The following is a 23,893-nucleotide window of genomic DNA, read 5'->3' as shown; positions in this document are numbered from 1 at the left end:
CACAGCAACTTCATTGCAGTGTTAATGTAAGCCTTACTTGTGACTAATAAATAAACTTTACTTCTTCTTATACCTTCCGAATGAGGAGAAGCGAATGATTTTTGGACTCAGGTGATAGGTCAGATCCTTTTAAATTCAATTTCCCCAGAAATGCAATATGAGCATTTCTAAAAAGTGTTGTTTTTAGGCAAGTGTACATTTTAAATTTTCATCTCCGATTCCATCATCATTAAATAGAATGTTGACAATACTGAAAACACAATATGATCAATCGGGGAATAAATTTAGCTAATTGTAGTATACATTATTCAGTACACTAGCAGTAGTAACGTCTTTATGAAGTTCAATTGACTGCAGAATTCCCAAGTTTAAATTCAAGAATGCAGCTCACCAACACTCAAGGACAGGTAGGGCTGGGGAATTAATACTGGTCTATCAGCGATACCCACATGCTGTCAGAATTGATAAAAAAACACAATTAAGCTCACCTTTTTAACCAACTCCATGCATTTTTCTTCTTGAAACAGTTTAAAAAAATCACACATATAGGACTCCTTGAAACTTGACTGCAATTCATGAAAAATTGTAAATTAGTGCACAAAGTCGAGCAATAAAATGTAAATTTTTCAAATCAAAAAGGAGAGAGATGATACTGACCAACTTGTTTTTCGATAAACTGCCCCAGCTTCCCAGGGTTTGGATTGTTTTAGAAATTAGGGTCAAGACTCGAGATGTCTGAGCATCCTATAAGGAAATGGGTAGTAGTAGAAGAAAAAGACAAATATATTAAATTAAACCGAAAAGTTAACAGCACCTACTAGTGCCTCAAGCCAACATAAAATGGTGACAAAAAGCGACCAACCCAGAGACTGGTGTCGCTAGCAGCACCTCAGCACTTTCAGTTTAGGCTTTAAGCCCGATTTCCACCGACACAAAGGTGCAAAGTCCTGGGTTATCAATTTCTTTGTTTCAAAATTCTGAACAACGTCACACAACTTACTGGATGGTGGGGTCGGAGATGGAAACTGTGAGGCGAAACCATTGCGACTGCGAAGAATCGGAGGAAAACAAAGCTGCTTACAGCAGAGTACTTCACATGGGGATCATCTAGAAAAACAGAGATTCATTAACAATGACAATTAACAGTATCTTCATTCTGGTGTCTGGCCTGCATTGATACATTTAAACCTCTACAGATAAGGCTACAGAGGCATCACATCCAGCTCCAGGATTTGTTTTCCCTGTATGGACATGGGTTCATATACCCCACTGACCAAATCTTGAGAACTTAAACACATAAGATCCGAGGCAACTGTGTACAAGTGCTGGAGTTTAACTTTACCTGCCTATCCAAGCAAAGTACAGCAAGGCCATTAATAAGCAGCTTTTTAAACAGCAACTCCTAAAGGTGGTACGCTTTTCGAAAGAAAATGATGTACTTGCATTTAACTAGTGCCTTTTACATCCTCAGATTAACCAAAGTTCTTTCCATCTAATTATTTGAAGAGTGGTCATTGTTGCTTCATAGGAGAATGCAGCAGCCAGTTTGCACACAGCAAGGTCCAGCAACACAAAGTTCAGCCAATTAATCGATTGGTACAGTGGACTGAAGGATAAGTGTTGGCCAGGACACCAAATTACGCCTGCATTTCAAATAGTTTTTATAATATTCACCCATGCCACATGGGTGTCGCTGGCTGAACAGCATTTATTACCCATTCCGAGTTGCCCTTGGAGGGCAGTCGAGAGTCAACCACATTGCTGTGGCGCTGGAATCACATGTAAGCCAGACCGGGTAAGGATGAGAGATTTCCTTCCTTATAAAAGGACATGAGTGAACCAGATGGGTTTTTCCCGACAATCGACAATGGTTTCATGGTCATCGGTAGATTCTTAGAAATTTAATCTGGATTTATCCACTCCTGCAATCACCAGCCTTTACTTTTGTGCCGACTAGAAGAGATCGCATACCCAGGAGCAGAAAAACATGGTGTTTGATTTAAACTGATCAATGGAGAAATTTCAGAAACACTTGCATTATACAGAAAACCAGTTGGGACCCTATAGTGCAGTTCCTATTATGCATTGTGCAATGGTGCTGATCAAGAAATTACAGGTCAAACATCCCTTATCCATCCATCCGAAAATCGAACACATCAAAAAACTACATGTTAATAAAGCAATGCAATTTTATATTACAGACATAAACGTGTTAACAGGCAAAAATTAGGGTGAGAGTTGGTAAATGGAGAAATTATTATTATTGTAGAATACAGCCAGCCTGGGTGTAGGTTATTGTAATGTGAATAAAACTAGGCCGACTGAATTTATGGTAGAATAGAAAATCAAAATATCCGAATACCGAAACACTTCAGCCCCAAGGGTTGTTGCATAACTAAACCCATCATTTAAATGTTCTGAATTACAAATACCAGAATCCACTGCAACCAGGAAACTAGACCTAAATGACAGACCACACCGCCACCAAGTGGTTACAAAGCACAACATATATAGGAACAATTTGTACAAACAACTCTGACATCCATAAAACATTCAAAATGCTCTTGGAGTGAATTCAATAAGGAGGTGGGTGTAGCACCGAAAGGTTCGGTCGAGAGCACACAACAGCAATTTACGCAGTCAGTACTTGCACAGAGTGGCAACGGACGGCACGTGTTTCAATCTACGTGCCTCAACAGCGCAAAAGAACCCAACAGGACACTTAGTGACAATATTATTTAAAAAATTGCTAACAAAAAAAAACTGCATCAATTTTAGAAAACAGGCACAGGCGTAGGCCACTTAGCCCCTCAGGCTTGTTCCATTAGTCAGTGGGTTTATGGCTGATCTGCAACTTAACTCCAAATAAAAGAGTTAACAATGAAGCTTTAATTGTAATTTCCAATCATTAATCTTCATGTTAAGTTTCACAAAGACCATTTTGGCTGAAGAAAGGAATTGTCTGAAATATTACTATTAGGACTTTCACCTCTTACCTGGAAATTGCTTCCTTGCTAAGTTTTGTAGTGAATTAAACACCTCGCACATCAGGGTGGGACAACTCATGCTGGATTTTACAATCACATTGAACACTCTTTCAACATACTGGCGAAGGTTCTCCTGCAAATTTCAAAATAAACTAAATGAAGAAAAGGTATCAATTGCTTTAGAATGCTAGATCAGTTCACAACACAACAGAAGAGACCTCCTTCAGGCAAACAACTTAAAATAGTATATCAAGAAGATTCTTACATTATATATTAATTACTGCTCTGATTTTTGATTGTTCTGCCCTTCCTTAATTGCCTCTCCAGCTGCACTCATCTCTGTTAAGCCTTGCCACCAGTATTACCTTGTATTTACTGGTCTGATCCAATAACAGATAGCTCACAGTGCTATGCACCTGGGACTCAGCATAGATACCAGAGTATACTTTTGCCCAATACCAACCATGGACCCTCAGCAAAAGATAGGTGCTGAAATAGTACACACTCATGTCCAGCTATCTTGCCATCAACCTCCACATAGTTACCTTGAGCCCTTACCTTTAGTTAGGGGTAATGGCTGAAACCAGAGGAGTTCTCTTGTACAGTGACATGTCTACTGGTTTCAATTGCATGCACGTTTTGAGAGACAGCAGTTTGTTTGCACAACTGTTGACGACAGTACTTGCCTTCTGCCATCAAAATTCAAGAATTAGAATGTTCTTGTTGCAAGTAACCAAAAAGATGAATAATGGAGTGTGGTAAACAAGGCGCTATTGCACAAGTTTAAAATAGTATGGTTAAACAAGTTAGTTAAAACTGTTTTGTCGTAAGTTATAAGACAATCCTTTCCATATTGTATAAATTATACATTAGAAATTAAACAATTATCAGAAAATCTGACCATGCACATACCTTATTCACCTCAACATTATCACCCTCCTTTAGCTTAATAGGATCAATCTCACAGGTTTTGCAGGAGTCACAAATCTAAACAAATAACATTCCCAATTATCTCCAGTGAAGATAATGCACATTCATAAACACACATACATTTTACTAATCAAAGTAGTCAAGTATGTCTCTTTTATTACTTGTAAGCTGAAGTGTGGCAATCTTTTACTAGGTCCAGCTCTGGAGAAAGCCATTGCATCTTTTACCAGGGCGGTAGTGCTTTTGGCTTCCCTGGATGTAGAGAGGATCTCTTTAGTTACTCAGGAAGCAGGACCATCTTACTCCAGCGGAGAGCCAATGTATGTGCTCCATTTACCAGGGTCTCAAAGCTGCATTAACCAATAACGGTTTGCCATAATTGACCACCCCTCAGTCAAATGGTACATTGCACCATTACATCAGCATGGTACAATAGGCACTTGGTGCCCCAAGTACAGGAATAAGTGGAAACGGAGTTTTGTGGAAGTCAGAGAGTTTGATCATTTCAAATAGATACTTTGATGCAAGATGGCAAACAAAAATGACCACCTTATCAATACTGCTGGCAGGTGATTATGGACGGCATGATAGTGATGCCTCAGAAAATGCATCATGTTTGCCAAACAATTGAGCACTAGTTGTCCCATGCCACAAAATGGCTGCATAGCAAACAGCAATGTGCAGTCAGTAAATGCCCCTCGCCCACCCTTATTTGTAGAAATATATGTATATCATGAGATCACGCAATACTTGGAAGACATGCGTAAAAAAATGATTTTGCCGCAAAATTCAACATCAGAGCTAGTGACCCTAACCCGGATTACAGGAATGTTACAGAACGTTGTTTGAAAACAAACACCTATTTTCTTATAGAAAGAGAACGAGAGTCAGAGACAGCAATGAGATAATTGTAATCGTGGGGTGGGAGGGGGAAAAAGGAGGTGCAGAAAGAATGGAAAACAGAGACAGCAGGGCGAACGAAATTAGAGTGTGACAGACAACAACAATTTTCATTTACAGAGCATCTTTAATGTAATAAATCCATTCTAAAAGGTCCTTCACAGGAACATTATTCGATAAAATTTGTTACTATCTAAGGAAGGATGTGCTCGCCTTGGAAAGGGTCCATAAGAGGGCAGCACGGGAGCACAGTGGTTAGCACTGCTGCTTCACAGCTCCAGGGACCTGGGTTCGATTCCCAGCTTGGGTCAGTGTATGTGGAGTTTGCACATTCTCCTCGTGTCTGCGTGGGTTTCCTCCGGGTGCTCCGGTTTCCTCCCACAGTCCAAAGATGTGCGGGTTAGGTTGATTGGCCAGGTTAAAAATTGCCCCTTAAGAGTCCTGAGATGCGTAGGCTAGAGGGATTAGTGGGTAAATATGTGGGGGTAGGGCCTGGGTGGGATTGTGGTCGGTGCAGACTCGATGGGCCAAATGGCCTCCTTCTGCACTGTAAGGTTTCTATGATTTCTATGAAGAGGTTCACAAGAATGATCCCTGGAATGAAGAGCTTGTGGTATGAGGAACAGTTGAGGACTCTGGGGCTGTACTCTTTGGAATTTAGAAGGATATGGGGGGATCTTTTTGAAACTTAACAGGGTACTGCGAGGCCTGGATAGAGTGGATGTGGAGAGGATGTTTCCACTAGTAGGAAAAACTAGAACCAGAGGACATAATCTTAGGCTAAAGGGATGATCCTTTAAAACAGAGGAGGAATTTCTTCAGCCAGAGAGTGGTGAATCTGTGGGACTCTTGGCCACAGAAGGCTGTGGAGGTCAGATCATTGAGTGGTTTTAAGACAGAGATAGATAGGTTCTTGATTAATAAGGGGATCGGGGTTATGGGGAAAAGGCAGGAGAATGGGATGAGAAAAAAAAAATCATCCATGATTGAATGACAGAGCAGACTCGATGGGCCGAGTGGCCTAATTCTGCTCCTATGTCTTATGGTCTAAGCCACAGAGATTGGGACCAGTAACCAAAGGTTTGATCAGTACGGTCAACTTTATGGGCCACCTTAAAAAATGAGAGGGGGGAAGGGACAGAATTCCAGAGCATAGGGCTTAGGCAATTGAAGACAGTCATCAATGCTGGGTTGGTGGAAATCAGGAATCCACAGGAGGCCAGAAGTGGATAAATGCAGAGATCTTGGGGGAGGGCTGCAGGGATGGAGAGAGTTAGAGGTCGGTAGTGATGTAACAAAGGAGACAACTGAACATTAGAATTAGAAGTGTTGCTAGTGCAAGGTATTGATAATAGAGCCAGGTGGCCAGTGGATAGGGATGCACCAATGACTTAAATTTGCATTGGAGACCAAAGACAACCAAGGAAATCTCTGCTCATTCAATACTGATATCAGACAAACAGGATTATAAAATCGGGCAGTGGAGAGGTGAGGGTCATGTAGAGATGGCTGTTAGTATAGAAGTGGTATCTGGTGCTATTTTCAGATTATGTCATGAAGGACATGCCGATGAAGAAGGGACCAAAGATAAATCGGGTATGCCTTCTTCCATTTGCTAATCATGAAAAAGTTGGAATATATTAATATAAAACAGAATCTCACTTCATCTAAAACAGGCTTCAGAGTCACTTTCAGATAATGCTTTCCAACCAGTTTCATTGTTTCGTCAATACATCGAGTGGCCAGAGAATTTCCCCTGAAGATAGTGTTAGCTTCCCTGCACAAACAAAGAATCAGGTTACTTCAGGCATCTTATACTTACTGGAATATTGCCATCTAACTGCATATGGTGCATGCCAAATCTAACAGTCATTTCACTGGAAACACCCTTAAAACTCGGCTTGCCTTCATCATCTAAGAGATCCCGTCTGCCACAGAGGTCAGCGCTTGTATCGATACGGCAGACATGCCCTGCACCAAAACCTGAAAGTTCAATCTATACCAATGACATAGTACTGCTGATACAGGCATCAACACTGGAGGCAGCAAACACGATACTCACCAGTGACTCGGGCTATTGGAATGCTTCTTCTGGAACTAGCACCTCTACCGCAATCTAGGGAAGACAGTTGTGTTGGCATTCCATCTGAACAAAATGCCACCAGGAAATAACTCAATGTTTTCCTTCTGCAGATGAGGATCTCACCCATTATAGCTGGGTGTCACCCCTGACAGGACTCCTACCTATCAGCCTCATCTCATCAACACTGGTCAAGAAGTTAAAAAGTTAGTTTAAATGGAACATTGTGGGGCAACACAGCCAGGATACGTCACACTGCCGCTGAATATTGCTGTGTTCAGGGCCCTGCAACTTCCACACAAAGATCCAGAACATGCAGCAAAGAATTCCCCTTTGAAAACAGGGATGCTCAAGTCCAGTCCAACCTAGTGGCTCCCAGTTTGATCTCGCGTTGCCCCACCAGTCATTCCACATGGAACCATCATGCACCATGAGAAGAAAGAAGTCATGAGAATATCAACTATCCCATCACAAAGACCTGAAAAACCCACCAAGTGCATCAAATCACACTGGTCATTCTGAGAAACAGTAGCGAATATTGCCACAGCTGGACCACATCACATCAATCTGTCCACTAAGATTTGTTGCAAGAGGCATCTCATTTCTCCACTTGGCACCTTAAGAGGCCATTGAATGATTAGACATCCCAGACATCCCATTATGAGCTTTCTCTATCATATGAGTAGTAATGTAGTAGCAGCCACAGTATTACTCAGGCCTGATATACACGGTTTAAAAGAAAGATTTAAAATAACATCAGATAAAAGCATCGCAACTCATCATGGATGCTCAGAAGTGTCTTACAAAAGATGAATCATTTCTGAGGAAGTTTCAACATGAGACATTAACTCTTTCTCGTCTCAGCTGCCTGGTCTGGGTATTTCCAGCACTTTTTTTTTCCAGATTTCCAAAATCTGCAGTATTTTCCTTTGGCATTGAATCGTTTACTTGACACATTGTGAACTGCAGGCTACTTCAACCCAAGATGTTGGTATGTATAAATTCATAGGATAAAGGATGCCTGTATGCTTCACATTTGACAATCTTTGGAAAGGCTGAAAGGATTTGGGCGGCACGGTAGCACAGTGGTGAGCACTGCTGCTTCACAGCTCCAGGGTCCTGGGTTCGATTCCCGGCTCGGGTCACTGTCTGTGTGGAGTTTGCACATTCTCCTCGTGTCTGCGTGGGTTTCCTCCGGGTGCTCCGGTTTCCTCCCACAGTCCAAAGATGTGCGGGTTAGGTTGATTGGCCAGGTTAAAAATTGCCCCTTAGAGTCCTGAGATGCGTAGGTTAGAGGGATTAGTGGGTAAAAAATATGTGGGGGTAGGGCCTGGGTGGGATTGTGGTCGGTGCAGACTCGATGGGCCGAATGGCCTCCTTCTGCACTGTAGGGTTTCTATGATTCTATGATTGCCAAGGGAAATTCAAATGCCATATCAGCACATTGGGGGCTGTTCTTCTGGGGAAAGGATTGAAGCACGCTGCTTGGACAGAGTCAAAAAGAGCTTTACTCAGCATTGAGGTCAGTCATATCAGTTGTCAGATCAAATGTTGGAAATGTGGTCCACCACTTAGTTCCATCCATTCCTCAGATAATTTTTAATATATAAAAGTTCAAAATCAGAGCCAATGATAAAATGGCCTCCTGCTCTTCCCACAACATAGCAATCAAATGAAACCAATCATTACAGCAACTGACAGACTTACTGTGTCTGCTGGAGGTCTAACTCAGCTATGGCACGAAGGAAAGGAATCAGCTTCTTGTGATGCAACAGCAGGCGTACAAGAGGCAATACTGCCTCTTGTTTTTCACGACACACCTCACCCAGGATATGGACAGCGGAGGCAGATATGGGCTTGAGTGAAAGAGAAAGAGGGGTAGGGTAAGCAACATTGCAAAGTAACCTCAGACTGATTTGTTACAAGTCATTTTAATCATTTACAGCTGCTCTTGACGTCATACAAAAAAGTTCTCAAAAATGTTTAAGAGTTCACATCTCTAATAGAATACAGATGACAAACCCAATACCATTCCATGCCGTCAGAATGTCAAGAACACCTTATTTACTCAGGAGTTGGTCCTACAAACTGCTGTTATGTCACTACAGATAGTGCATGACAATGCCAAAAACCAAACCAGGATAAGCCTGGAAGTGTCTGTGAGAACCAAATTAAATTTCAGCAAAAAAGTATGATCAATGAAGACATCAACCTGATTCAGTCTGTGTCAGCTCAAGATAACAAGACATACCTCAAAATGTCTGTCTTTAAGAAATGACCTTAAACATTGGCCTGAATGCAGACCAATATCTCTTACCCTCAGTATAATGAGACAATTTTTAAACTCCACCTTTAAAGATATTGGGAAAATGTGGACATTAGTGTCTGCAGAAGTTAGATACTTTTATTTAATAATGGGTAAAGAAATAACATTGAATAATTCATGTATGTGTGCACAATAAACATTCATCAGTACCTACTCAAGATGTTATTCAGAATTTTTGGTTTTTGCTTTCGACCACATTTATATGCACAATTGTGTATCATTTCTCGAATCACTATATAAAGCAAATGCTAGTAAACCAAGGGAGGATGTATTTTGGCAATGACAATGGGATGACACTTTTCATTCAAGTAAGTTGGTATGTATTAAGGCAGCAATAATCAGACATCTGTTTGAGATTTGGTACAGTACACTAAATTAACACTGTTAAAGCAAAACAAAGTAGCGTCAGTTTCACTAACATTGTTGACCACAAAATTCCTCGTGGCCTGCCTGCTCACTAAACCATTCTCCCAACGCTTCTGCTCTTGACCTCAGTCCCTCTCCTCCCTGCTGCTGCTCTAGGCTCCTGGCATTGCTTCCTGCCCTGATTCCGGGGCTCTTGGGCCTTGCTTCCTAACCTCACCTCGCCTCCCAGGCCTCACCTTCCATTCGCTGTTCTTACTTTAGGCTTACCCTACCCCTCTTTCTCTGTTGCTCTATTCCTGCATTTGCGGCTGGTTTTCCCTGTGCGGGACTCCTGGGCTCCATCTAGTGGCAGAGGTGGTCAGTGCTGGTAATTCTGGGCCTCGAGCTGATAACTGCACCGATCAGCTCTTCTGCCACTACTTGGAGACTGTGGTCAGTCTAAAAGTATGGCGAGTGTGTTTTTTTTTTAAACTGGAGACTGTTGTACAGTTTTTCTTTTATATTTAATTTATTTTATTTTGCAAGCTATTTCACTCAGAATGCAGTGCTGCACGGTGGCACAATGGCTAGTACTGCTGCCTTACAGCGGCAGGGACCCAGGTTCGATTGTGTCTGTGTGGAGTTTGCACATGCTCTCCGTATCTGCGTGGGTTTCCTCCGGGTGCTCCTGTTTCCTCCCACAATCCAAAGACGTGCGGGTTAGGTGCACTGGCCATGTTAAATTCTCCCTCAGTGTACCCGAACAGGCACCGGAGTGTGGCGACTAGGGGATTTTCACATCAACTTCATTACAGTGTGAATGTAAGCCTACTTGTGACTAATAAACTTTTAACTTTAACACCTGTGGTATAGTGTTTCAACATGTGCATTCTTTTTTTTCCAGGCGAAAAATGTCCAAAGGCATCGAACACTGGCTTCAGCATTGATTCCTATGGGAACCTATAGTTCATAATGCTGTTTAAAGTCGCAATTATCAGGAACACAATCAAAGCTTTAAGGACCTATTGCATTATGACCATCCAGGTTTACTAGCAGATAGTTTAGAGAAAGGGCCAGCTTAACCTAATAGAAAATTTTAACTACCAGCATTATATTAACACTTTATGGAGTAAGAGGCTACTGTTGTGCCTAACAGATATATTTCCGAATACCACAAAATCAAGACAGCTCGTGCTAATTTATTTTAAAGGGTCTTAAGATTGAAGGAGGGTTGTTGTAGTGAAGTTTACTCATTGGAAGTTGTTTCAGCGTGTTCTTCAATACTGGGACAGAGATAATTGTCCAGTTCAACAGAGAATTAAAGAATTTGTAATGGAATAGTTGCAACAACAGTGAGATCCCAATGATGCACAAACTCACCAAGTTTCTTCAGTTACAAAGGTGACAATGCTGCTCACTAAGGAGAACATGCATCAAAATAAGGAGCCAGAACTGTTGTATTGCGCTATGACTCTACAGAGGGATATGGGCCAAACGCGGGTAATTGGGACTAGCTGGGAGGGCACCATGGTCATCATGGACCAGTTGGGCCGAAGGGCCAGTTTCCGTGCTGTATCGCTCTCTAGGACTCTAACTACTTTATTACACAGGGATATGTGCATTCTGTTAAGCTGCAGGACATTTTACCAACAAAAAGCAACAAACCTCAGAGGCTCTATCTGCAAACAATTACCTTGACATCTGATGACTTTAGCAGCAGGTCATTAAGAGAATTGTAGTACTGGGAAGGAAGCACATAATCTTCATTGTAGAAAATGGACAACCGAAGAGAGCCCAAGTCTTCTGATTTTGCAGACTTGTTTCCATTGTCCTTTGGTAGTAGTAAGTACCTGTTTAATGACAAGTGTGCAAACTGGTTTGAACTTTCTCAAATAAAAACTGAATATTCTACAGACAATTAATTATATAATTGGCTATTAGCAATATTTGATGCCACCAATCTAGGGGTGCACTAAAATGATGTTGCAAGACATGTGATATTAAATTACATGATGTTTATGCAGTTGGCACTATACATTACTAATCAGCAATAAGTGTATGGTTTGAGGGCAAGGCTGTGAATGACATGTTAATTCAGCAAAATGTAGCATAATTGTAAAATCTATACAACGTAGCTTAGCTCCATATTCATACATTTCTCCCTGGCAACAATGCTTGGCAAATTCAGTTTCAGCACACCAGGTAGAACAGCACTATTCACTTAACTTCTAGAAGTAGTTAGACAAGGTTACCATTGCCTCACATCGGGCTTGATTTCTACATCTCGCAGGTATAGTGGTACTAAGCACAAAGAAAATTTCAGGCCAAAAACTTTGCCTTGCCAGGTACAGAAATAACTCAGGAAAATTGATTCTCTTTGTCTTTATCAGTTTGAAATCGATACACAAATGAGGAGCAAGAGATTATCTTATTTGCACACAAAATTAAAAGGGGTACTACTAGTTCTCATGCACATGTCGCTTTCTAAAAACTTTGCAAAATTGAACTACAGGATTTTAAAAATATAGCATTGGAAATTGCCCTTAACTGATAATGTAAACAATAAGCAATAAGTTATGGTGAGCGGGTGGGTAAGTGGAGCTGAGTCCACAAAAAGATCGGCCATGATCTTATTGAATGGCGGAGCAGGCTCGAGGGGCCAGATGGCCTACTCCTGCTCCTAGTTCTTATGAGCTTATTTAATTAATTGAAAACACTTCACACCCAGTGTGCTGGTAAGTCATTTGATTCTTGATTGTCAAAACAAGAACATAATAATAGAGGCTTTTTAAATTAAAAAAAACTTAAAGGTTTGTAGAGGGAAGATTGAGAAGGCTTTCACTGAGAAACTGTTAGTTCATTCATATGTGGGTGATAATAGCCTTCTCTTTATTTTGCATTGATATGCAATGAGAAATTACCTAGACTGAGTCTGATCCTTTCTGTAAAAGGAAGCAACTCATCGTTTCATTTGAGACCTCATCCCATTATGCATCTTCCTTTTCTGCCTTGTAGAAACTGAAGCAGAACATGTGTACAAGACACAAACATCCTGCTCAGGGTACAAGTGGATAGCTGGATCACTTAACCCTATAAGATGATTTCAGCAAGTGCGAGTCATGAAACATGCTCAAAACTGATAGAAAAGCAGGATGTCAAAATTCCCAAATAATGTCCACCCAAATTGGCATCATATGCTTTCCCAACCAGTCTGAATTACTGGAAATGGACTACATCCTTTGCAAATAATTCACCTGGTGCAGCTGTTTTTATAGTGGCATTGACTGCATCCGTGTAGTTTGTGTTTTGTAGACTGCCTCATTCTCTCAAGAGTAGGACAGCATGTATGACTGGGATAGTGGGGAGATGGGGTCAAAATATAAAAGAAAGACCAATGCTCTATTGAGTTTTCTTTTGTCAGACCAATGTATTTTTTTGTATAATACTTGTGGTTAATTGCAGTAGTTGTTACTCAGACATTACAAAGACTATCAAAGAATGTTGCTCAGAGCAACATTCCAGCTCAAGACTTTGGTATGGCCTTGTTACAACAGCAGCAAGATAACCACAGAAATATTAGCTTGCATATGATAGGAAACATAGTCATCCTGACCTAGTTTCTCATTTCATGCAGAGGAAGCGAGAGACACAATACAGTTACAACATGCAAATCAAATGTCAGTTTACAGTTTCTTCCTGTTGAGTTGCCAGACACTGGACTTTATACACCAAATAAGGCAGGCAGCCTCCTGTAGTTTTCAAGCACAAAGGTTATTGCGATTATTTTCTTATTTGATCCTCAATTTATACATTAGTTCAAACTTATTAAATGGCTCCAACACAAGTTGTTTGTCATCACATTGTTGTGCCAGTATCTGGCAGTTGATGGGACAAGAAAACAATATTCTATGGAAAATGTAAATAAGACTTAAAAGTAGGATAAAAGACACCAAATGTTTTCTTGAATTAGAATCCTACAGTGCAGGAGGCCATTTGGCCCATGAAGCTTGCACTGACAACAATCACACCTAGGCCCTATCCCTGTAACACCACGTATTTATACCCTACCCTACTTCTCCTGACACTAATAGTCAACCAACCTAGTTTGCACATCTTTGGCCTGGAATAAAAATATATTATTGTGCAAACAACTGTTTGAGTCACGTAATCCATTGTGGAAGAAATGTAGCTCAACTCTATCTGGAGCACACGGCGTCAAAGGAGCCCAATTCAAAGACACTTTGAATGCTTCTATGTAAGGAGTGCTCGGTAAAGGCAATGAAGCTGCCTAACTAAAAGTGAAGGTACTTACGAGAGGGTGGGCAGAGACCCAAGTTCAACTTTAACAACAGTAGTTATGTCAATTTTCACTCGGCGATGGAGAGATTAAAAATAAAAATGTTAGGGTTTTATGTTCATATACTGAAATTTAGAAACTGGAAGGTAAAGCTGCTTGCCATTTTTTCTGGGCAGGTGGTAAGAAAGGGAGAGAAGAAAATCAAAGGGGCAGCAATTCAATCAGTATTCTGGTGACGAAGACTATTATTTGCAGTGTTAATGCAAGCCTACTTGCGACACTAATAAAAAAAAAGGATCCCCACCATCAGTTCTCATTCCCTCATTCTAACGTTGTGCATTTCATTATTTATGAAGGATCAAGCATAGTCTTTGCACTATATCATGCAATTACATCTTCGTTCTCTTACTATAAACGGACAGCTTCACATTCGTTTGATCCAAATACTTATTCCAGCCACCAACGTTGCTGAGAATTGGAGAAATGCAGTTGTCATCTAGTCAATCCTGGCTAAAGACCTTTTCTTATGATTTTAATGTTTTTATTAAGATCACAGGGATGTAATTAAGTGAGAACTTAAAGACAAAAGCCAAGTTATTGCTAACAAAGTCTTGTATCTTAAAACATCACCTGCCAAAACAAATTCATAGACCTTCCATTATAGGTACCTTTTTGTGGGATTGTGTATTGACAATGAAATCCCACCCACCTTAAGGACATCTAGAGTTTACCACTTACCATGCCCGATGGCAGTTGTCATTCCTTAAAATCTTCACAGGAACCTTGATCTCACCAAGGAAAATATCTTGCACCAGGTTTTCATTGTTCCACAGATCAACTCTGAAGAAAAAGAAAGTTTTTCAACTTCACGATAAGGAAAGATTTTCATCACCTTGCAGAAAATTGAAGTTGTGAAATATGCTGAATTACCTCAAAGGTAAATGGCAGATTTCCTTCCCAAAAGGACATTAGGAAGGAAATATTTAAAAGGCTGATATTTTGCTTTAGTCCAATAACTAAATCAAGTGTCGACTGGGATTTAAGGTGACATTAATCAGGCCTGTTAAAGGTAACATTTTCTGCAAAACGTACAAACGAGGAGAACATTATGAGGCTCAATTTACTATTTCCATCAGTAGAACCGAACACAAGGGCTACAATGGTCTCGAGTTAGTAATAAATTTACCACATTGGGTTTGCTGCATTACATGAAATATGTTAAATTCCATTTAGTAAAAATCATTTTCTTTTGGATAAACTATTCTGAACTCAGCAGTATGAACCTTTGTTCGCACTAAGCAAGCAATTTAATTTGTCCCTATTTATTAAACATGGAAACCAAACTATTCAAACAAATCAAATTGTTGCTGGATACAACAACACAAAACAGTTCAGCATTTCACTTGAGGAAGCACTTCTCAAAAAAATAAACTTTTCCAGAGTAATCAACTTTGGGGAGGCTATCACCACATTGGTGTTACAGGCAAATATTGAGCCACATGGAGCTGGAATAGCCTTGGCTCAACGACACCGAGTTTCTTAATCTCAGCTAAAAATGCAGCAGGGCTGTGTACTGTGTCTTACAGAGTCATCATGGATTTATGAAAGGGAAAATCATGCTCAATAAATCCACTGGAATTCTTCGAGAATGTAACTAATAGGTGGGAAGCGAGCGGATGTGGTTTATTTGGATTTTCAACAAGTTGAAAGATGAAGTCATAAGAGATTAGTGTGTTAAATTGAAGTGCATTGGTTTAGGGGTAGTGTAGAGAGATGGATAGAAAACTGATTGGCAGACAGGAAGCAAAGAATAAGAATAAAAAGGTATTTTTCCCAAATGGCAGAGAGTGATGAGTGGGGTACCGCGGGGATTAGTGCTGGGACCCCAGCTATTCACTGCATATATTTATGATTCAGATTAGGGAACTAAATGTAAAATCTCCAAATTTGCAGATGACAAAGCTGGGTGGGAGGGTGAGCTGTGAGATGGATGTAGAGATTCTTCAGTGTGATTTGGACAAGTTGAGCGATTGAACAAATGAATGGCAGATGCAGTATAATTTGGATAAATGCATGGCTATCTCACTTTGGCAGCAAAAACAGGAAGGCAGATTACTATCTGAATGGCCATAAATTAGAAGGGATTGTGCAACGAGACTTAGGTGTCCTCATATACCAGTCACTGAAAGTAATCATGTAGGTGCAGCAGGCACTAAAAAAGGCACGTGACATGTTGGCCTTCAAAGCGAGAGGATTCGAGTACAGGAGCAGGGATGTCTTGATGCATTTATACAGAGCATTGGTGAAGCCACACCAGAAATAGTGTGCGCAGTTTTGGTCTCTCTGTGGAAGGATGTTCTTGCTCTAGAGGGGATGCAGAGGTGGTTTACCAGAATGATCCCTTGGAACGGGAAACAATTTATGATTACCGGAAAACAGTACAAATAAATATTAGCAGTAAAAGCTGACACGTTCCCAGGCCCTAAGCCCTTAAAAGAAGTGGTTGCTGAGATGGTAGGTGCATGATTTTAATTTTCCAAAATGCCTTAGATTCTGGAACAACGCCAGATTGGAAAATAGAGAATGTGACTCCTCTATTCAAGACCTGTTTTTGAACAGGCCCGTTCGCTTAACATCTGTTACAGGGCAATTGATGGAATCTATTGTCAAAGAGGTTATAGTTGGGCATTTAGAAGATCTCAATGCAATCAAGCAGAATCAACATCACTTTGTGAAAGGAAAATCATGTTTGATTAATATTTTAGAGTTACTTGAGGAAGTTAGAAGCAAAATGGATAAAGGAGAAACCTGCAATACGCTGCATTGATTTCCAGAAGACATTTGACCAGGTACCACATCAAAAGTTATTATACAAAATAAGAGCTTATGGTACAGGGGGCAACATATTAGCTTGGATAGAGGGTTGGTTAGCCAACGGGAAACAGAGTAGAGATAGTTATTTTTCGGATTAGCAAGATGTGACGAGTGGAATCAGTACTGGGGCCTTGACTATTTACAATTTATATCAATGACCTGGATGAAGTAACTAAATGGAGTGTTGCTAAATTTGCCGATGATACAAAGTAAGTTGTGAAGAGGACAGGAGTCTGCAAAGGGTCATAGAAAGATGGAGTGAACGGGCAGAAATTTGGCAGATGGCATATCATGTGGGAAATTATGAACTTATCCACTTTGGTGGGAAGAATAAAAAAGCAGCATATTATTTAAATGGAGAGAGATCGTAACACTGGAATGCAGAAGGATGAGTGTCCTAGTGCACAAATCAGGAAAAGTTGATATACAGGTACAGTAACTGATTAGGAAGGCAAATGGAATGTTGCCGTTTATTGCAATGGGGATGGAATATGAAAGTAGGGATGCTTTGCTATAGCTGTTGCCTTTAGGATATGAATTAGGAGCAGTTCAGAGAAGGTTCACTCAAATGTTACCTGAAATGTACCCGAGATGAAATGAGTTTATCTTATGGGGTAAGTTTGGGCTAGCTGGGCCTGTATCTATTGAAGTTTAGAAGACTGAGGTATGATCTGATTGAAATATACAAGATCCCGAGGAGACTTGGCAGGGTAGATGCTGAATGGATGTTTCCCATTGTGGGAAAGACTAGAACTGGGGACAGTTTCAAAGTAAGAGGTCTCCCATTTCAGATGGAGATGAGAAGAAATGTTTTTCTCTCAGAGGGTTGTGAATCTTTGGAACTCTCCCCAGAGAGCAGAAGAGGCAGAGCCAATGAATACTTGGAAGGCAAAGAGAGATTCTTCACTAACAAGAGAGTTAAAGGTTATCAGGGGTAGGCAGAATGTGATGTTGAAGCTGCAATCAGATCAGCTGATCGTACTGAATGGTGGAGCAGACAAGGGACTTGATGGCCTACTCCTGCTCCTAACTCCTTTGAATGTTTACCTATTTTCGACAAAGAAAACAGTAGCTATTATTTTTTATCTTGGTCAGTAGCCTTTAGCTGTGTGGACACCATATAAGGAAACTTCTAACACAATTAAACCTTGGGATCATGTACACCACCTGGATGGTCTATTGGAAGCATACTTCAGGATAGGGCACTAGGCATCTTTACACGTTTCTAGGGTTTTCCCCCCCAGAAATCATGGTTTGGGCTATTTTCAGGCCAAAGGAATAGAGGGAGGGAGCGAGCAGCAAGGCAATCCTTCTGAGCGCATGTGGAACCCAAGCTTACAATTTAATATGCAGCCTCACATCTCCAAGCACACCCAACTCCACGTCATTCATTGAGATAGTTGAATTGGTGAAAACACACTACTAGCTAAAGCCATCGGCAATATTTTAGGGATTTAAGTTCAATTCAACTGGGAGAGCCCCTGGAGAAACTATTGCAACTTATATTAAGAGATCTCAGAGAGCCCAAACTGGTCCATGCCTACCAAAAGCCCATCTAAGCTCACCCCATTTGACTACAGAACCACTCAACGATATGCTGCAGGACCTTTGAGTCTGCGGGGTAAATAATGAGGCCACCCAAAGAAGCTGTTAGCAGAGGCAGAAATAAATTTTAATAAGGTGCTGGAGGTGACACTGGTGATGGAGAGCACTGGGAAGAGCACACAGAAGCTTCAGAGCACTCAAAATGGGCTAGGTTCACCAATGAGGGCGGGCAGTCAGCAGTGGCACCAACAATGAAGATGTAATTTTAAAACAGGAAGCAAATGCAGCTATGAATAGAGCGAGAAGATTTAAAAGAGCCATTCAATCACCGAAGATGTGGGGATAATTATGCACCTGAAGCCTGGAGGTACAAAGAGGCTTAATGATTTTTCCTGACAGGAAAGGACACTTAAGGCGCCGATGTAAAAGTAAGTCCAATCTATCCAGTAACAGAGTTAGTAATACAGCACAAGTGCATAATATGGAACTTCTAAGGATTTAAATATTCACTCACTTTTCAATGGGAAAGCAGGCAAGGTAGCCCCAATCACTGATGCTTTCAGTAAACCATAGGTCATTAAAGATGGAGGTTGATACAGGAGCCTCTGCCATGGTGATAGGAGAACAGACATTTCAATACTTACAAGGAGTCTAGCCACTGAGTTTGATGGGTACCGCAGCAAAACTAACTTGCACAAGAGAAGCCATCAAGATTAAGGGTAATGCCACAGTATCTGCAAGCTATCAGCAGTAATCCACTCAGCTCCCAGTAATAATAGTGTCAGACCAAGGGCCAAGTCTTTTCAGCAGTGATTGGCTCAAGGTAATCAAGATAAACTGGAAGATCTTCCAAGTACGGGAAGGAGGACTGCCTGAGTTAACGAAGTTGGAGAATGCTTTTTTGCGACAAATTTGGTAAAATAAGAGGCCTCCCCTAAGTTAGCTAAGTGCTCAGATTCTGTCAATCCAGTTAACAAAACATCCAAATATACCGCAACTCATGGAAGTCCTCGCAACAGACTTTCTACTGTTCTCTGGAAAACAACACATGCTGATGACACACCAAAGGCAGGGCATATACTGGAACAAGCTTTCCTAATGCTCGGGAAGCATAGTCTAATTCAAGTTGCTGGTGTGCCTGACTCATCCAGTATTGTACAAGATTGACCTCCGGCCAGCTTTGCATACATGTCTTCAATCTTTGGGATCGGACACTTATCTAATTTGGCAGCCTGATTAACTGATAACTTGCGGTCTCCAACAGATGCAGATTAGATTCACAGAATGTATGGCACAGAGACAGGCCCTTCAGCCCAAACTGGTCCATGCTTACCAAAAAGCCCATCTAAGCTAACCCCATTTGGCCCATATCCCTCTAAACCTTTCCTATCCACGTATCTGTCCAAATGCCTTATAAATGTTGTTAATGTCCCTGCCTCAACCACTTCCTCCGGCAGCTCATTCCACATACATTCCACCCTCTAAGTTGCTCCTCAGGTTCCCATTAATTCTTTCCCCTCAACTTAAAACAATGCCCTCTAGTTCTCAATTCCTCAACCCTGGGAAAAAGGCTGAGTGCCTTCACCCTATCCATGCTTCTCATGATCTTATACACCTCTATAAGATCAACCCTCAGTCTCCAATGCTTTGAAGTAAAGAGTTCTAGCCTGTCCAATCTCTCCCTATAAATCAGTCCCATGAGTCCTGGCAACATACTTGTAAATCTCTTCTGCACTCTCTCCAGTTCAATAACATATTTCCTATAGCAAGGCAACCAAAACTGAACACAATACTCCAGGTGCATACTCCCATACAATTGCAACATACATCCCAACTTCTATACTCAATGCCCTGACTGAAGGCAAGCATGCCAAAAGCCTTCTTCACTGCCTTATCGACCTGTGACTTTACCTTTATCTTACAAGAACCATGCGCATGAACTCCAAGGTCTCTCTTTTCACGATACTCCCTAAGGTCCTACCATTCAATGTGAAAGTCCTACCTTGATTTGACTTTCCAAAATGCAACACCTCACACTTGCCTGTATTGAACTCCATTTACCACTTTGTGGCTCACTGCAATTTCTGATAACTTTCTCACTGTCTACAATGCCACCTATTTTGTCTTGTCAGGCTTTATCATAGGGACTGTGGGTGCTGATTGAACTGGGTGGCTAATAACTAATTTATCCGATCTCTTCAATTCCGTGTCTAACTTTTCTCACAAGGTATATAGTACTGGTCTTGTGCTAATAAAACAAGGGGTTGCCTCTGGATCTACATAGATTTTCACCTCGAGGCGAAGCCTCATGTTTCCAAGGAATGCACCAACAAACTCAATGAAAATAACAATTGCTTCGCTTTTAAAAGCTTCTGTGAGATATCTTCCAAAACCAATGCTGGTGCTTCTTTGGCAGCATATGCAAGGGGGCCAATAATGCCGACAAACTTGGTAGAAAACGCCCATAACATTCACCATTCCCAAGAATGACTTGAGGTCAGATGTGTTTCTGGGGACATGCACCTCCTTTATTGCTCTGACCTTTCTAAAGAATTGGTGCTAACCTGTGTCACCGCTCTACATGGTGTCAGTGCAGTGTTGTCCCATTAGACAGAGGATGACGGATCTGAAAGGCCAATAGGGAATTTCTCAAGAGCTCCCTCAGAAGCTGATAAGGGCTGCTCACAAATTGAGAAAGGAGGATTTATCAACTTTTTCCCACCCTTGCGAAGCGCAAGTTGGAAACTTGTGGGCTGCTATAAGCATGAGGTGTTGTGTTTGCATCCGCGATTTTCTGTATTAGGAATTCCCAACCTCTTCTGTGCCAGTGATGGGAAGTAAAAGATACAAAATAAAGGAGGGGAAAATCAAATTGACTCACAAGTACTACCTAGCAACAGAGTTATAAACATAGAAAATGCTCAAGACTCAAAATAGGTCAGAGGGGAAAAAAACAAGGACGGGTAAAGTTTTGGCAGAATCTCTTCAGAATCTGAAGTGCTCTTTCAACAGGAACAGACTAAGTTGCTGAATATTTCAAGTATTTTCTATCATAGGAAAGTGGCGTTCCTTCCTAAATCTCTGAATTGTCACCTAAAACACTGAATCGATCTCAATTCCAGCTAGAAAACAAATTGATTGAAAAGTTTAATTATATACCAGTCCGACTGGCACCATCATATGGCATAACCGTAAAATTGTGAAAAGGCGGCATAAAATGCTTCATTACAGAATACTAACTTCTCACTTTTCCAGTATGATCTTGCAAAACACCTTAAACAAGCCTCTTTAGATGAAATAACAGATCTAGAATGGGCACTGCAGTGATTGAAATGCTCTCCACTGCAATGTGGCAAATGAGCAAGGTGCTTCATAACTGCAAATATTTATCTGCCACCACCAGGAGCCAAAATTTAGCAAGATAACAATTTATCCTCCCCACCCCACCCAGCAGTGCTGACATCATCATGACTGACCGAAGTAAATCCAGGATTACTCCCACCCCAAGAGAACTCAACACACAGTTAATAAAAAAGATGAATGCTAAACCACAAATAAAAAGGTCAACATGATCCTGTAGTTCTGGTTAAACTTTATTGTCATGCTTGGAAATAGAAGATGAGACCCACAAACAAATTAAGACTTTATTATCCATCCCCATCATCAAGAATTCCATAATTTCTATGTACATGCAGAAAAGTCAACAGGCAATATACCACAAGGTACTAACATGCTGAAAGGGTGCAAAAACATCAATCCCTTCTAACCCACTCACTACCAACATCCAAAGGTCACATGCAAATTAGTTTCAAACATAATTTATAACATACAGATGGGGCCATACTAATACAGTACTTATTGAACTGGATCAACAGCTTGGGTTGAAGAGTTCAAACGTCAGTAGCGCAAAACCGAATTCAATATATCTATTACATTTAGTATTATGTTATTGTGTCATGCAAGCAATCTGGATTAATTCCTGATTAAACATGCCAAAGTTTGGAGCACTACTTATGTTGCCCTGGACAACAACTTCCCTCAACCAGTTATCCCAGAAATTACACACAAACTAGACACTGATCTTGCTGCTGTTCTTCACATGTTGCTGGCATAAAATATTTCCCAAAAGAGTCAATTTCAGAAATAATTAATTGTAAGAGGCACTTCAACAGTCATAAAATGCTTTATGAATTCAAACATATATAAATATGCAACAACATTGGATAAAATGAACCAATCTTTACGATATTGCCTATTTGGTGAGCCCTGCTTACAATTAAAACAGGCGGCTACGCAACATCAATTCCAAGCATCAAATTCCACTCACCAACAAGTGCAATAAAATCAAAAAGTCAACCTTTTTACATGCAGTTAAAAACAACAGCACCCAAATTATAGAAAAAATACACCACAGTAATACAACATGCAGCTATTTACTGTTCAGCAATCAACCATCTTACCTCACTGGCATCAGACCCCATTCGATAGCAGAAGAGGACAGTTAAAAAGAAGAGGAATATTGATAACTTACCCTTACAAACTAGTTTCAAAAATTTATTTACAGTATTGATTTCCTGGATTGCGACCGAAAATTAGACCGCAATAACAAACCGAGTATTGCTGAAGCATTCATTGCAAATGAATGGAATCCTCAGTCAAGAGTATTTATTCAAGCATTATAATTACAGCTATAAGTTTAAACATGACCAATTGGTCATAATTTGAGAGCCCATTTTCTTGTATCAATAGCCTTGGATCATCAATAGTGAACAGGTCCACACCAATCCCTGATGGGAAAGATTGGGCCAGGTATTGCTGTAGCAAGGTAAATAGCAACCCTTCAGTTCAAAAATCTGTTGCTCATCAAGTTGCTGAAAGTGAGAATTGATAATGATGCAGTGAGGGAAACAGGGTGTCCAGGGACCTAGTGAACAGAGCAACAAACAGGATATCGCAACCACTGAGATTTAAGGATTGGAAAATAAATAGCGAGAAGGCATTGACTGGAATAGGGTGAATTCAGTTTCAAAACAGGCACAGAAAGAGAAATAGAAGATGGAAAGAAAGAAAGAGAGGCAAAGGAAATTTTATTTTTCTTAACCTTCTAGAGGTATTCAGCATCTGCAGAAATGAAACTCTGTACTTGCAAGTTATTTTCAGTGCCAGAGAGGTTGATAGACAGTCATTAACTTTATCATGTTTATAGTGAATAGTGAAATGTAGTTTTTGCAAAGCTAATGGGTGCAGTTGTGCAACTTGGGCAACGTATGAAAATTGGCATTTAACCTTGCATCTGTTCCTCACCTAAAGTTGCTGTTTCATCAACACACATTAAGAGACACAAGCCTCACTATATTTTGACAGCAAATTCTGTACATCATAATCAGAAATGGGTCATATCATTCATAATTCCAATTCACCTCATACAAATGACATTTTTCAGCAACTTTCTGGCTGCTTCTTTTCTTCATTTACCTTATTTCCAGTTTTTCAATATTTTCCTCCTCAACTTGAAAATGGGATTTCCTGGTGTAACTACTGTTTCGTGTTACCTGAATATTTCAATAAATCACATTGGAGATTAATCAGTGACATTCTGCTTCATTTCT

The 23,893-nt window shown here is 40.6% G+C and overlaps 1 protein-coding gene across 3 annotated transcripts in view; it reads right to left on the bottom strand.

Moving 5' to 3' along the window:
- rasa2 (RAS p21 protein activator 2) overlaps positions 1-23,893 on the bottom strand; it is a 130,447-nt gene that overhangs the window by 20,225 nt on the left and 86,329 nt on the right. The window contains exons 8-17 of one of the 3 annotated variants that reach the window (XM_078205923.1): positions 23,760-23,836; positions 14,604-14,705; positions 11,262-11,418; positions 8,605-8,753; positions 6,480-6,594; positions 3,900-3,974; positions 2,997-3,120; positions 1,001-1,107; positions 658-744; positions 489-566 (exon numbers count right to left, since the gene is read on the bottom strand). In XM_078205923.1, coding sequence (XP_078062049.1) covers positions 489-566; positions 658-744; positions 1,001-1,107; positions 2,997-3,120; positions 3,900-3,974; positions 6,480-6,594; positions 8,605-8,753; positions 11,262-11,418; positions 14,604-14,705; positions 23,760-23,836 — 1,071 coding nt within the window. Of the gene's footprint in view, positions 1-488; positions 567-657; positions 745-1,000; positions 1,108-2,996; positions 3,121-3,899; positions 3,975-6,479; positions 6,595-8,604; positions 8,754-11,261; positions 11,419-13,255; positions 13,318-14,603; positions 14,706-14,795; positions 14,818-23,759; positions 23,837-23,893 lie in introns of those variants that run through there. The other 2 variants (XM_078205934.1, XM_078205928.1) reach the window with 2 other exon arrangements.

This window comes from Mustelus asterias, chromosome 3 (assembly GCF_964213995.1).
Source record: "Mustelus asterias chromosome 3, sMusAst1.hap1.1, whole genome shotgun sequence".
NCBI classification, from domain to species: Eukaryota; Metazoa; Chordata; class Chondrichthyes; order Carcharhiniformes; family Triakidae; genus Mustelus; species Mustelus asterias.
This window is presented reverse-complemented; position numbering and strand designations above follow the sequence as displayed.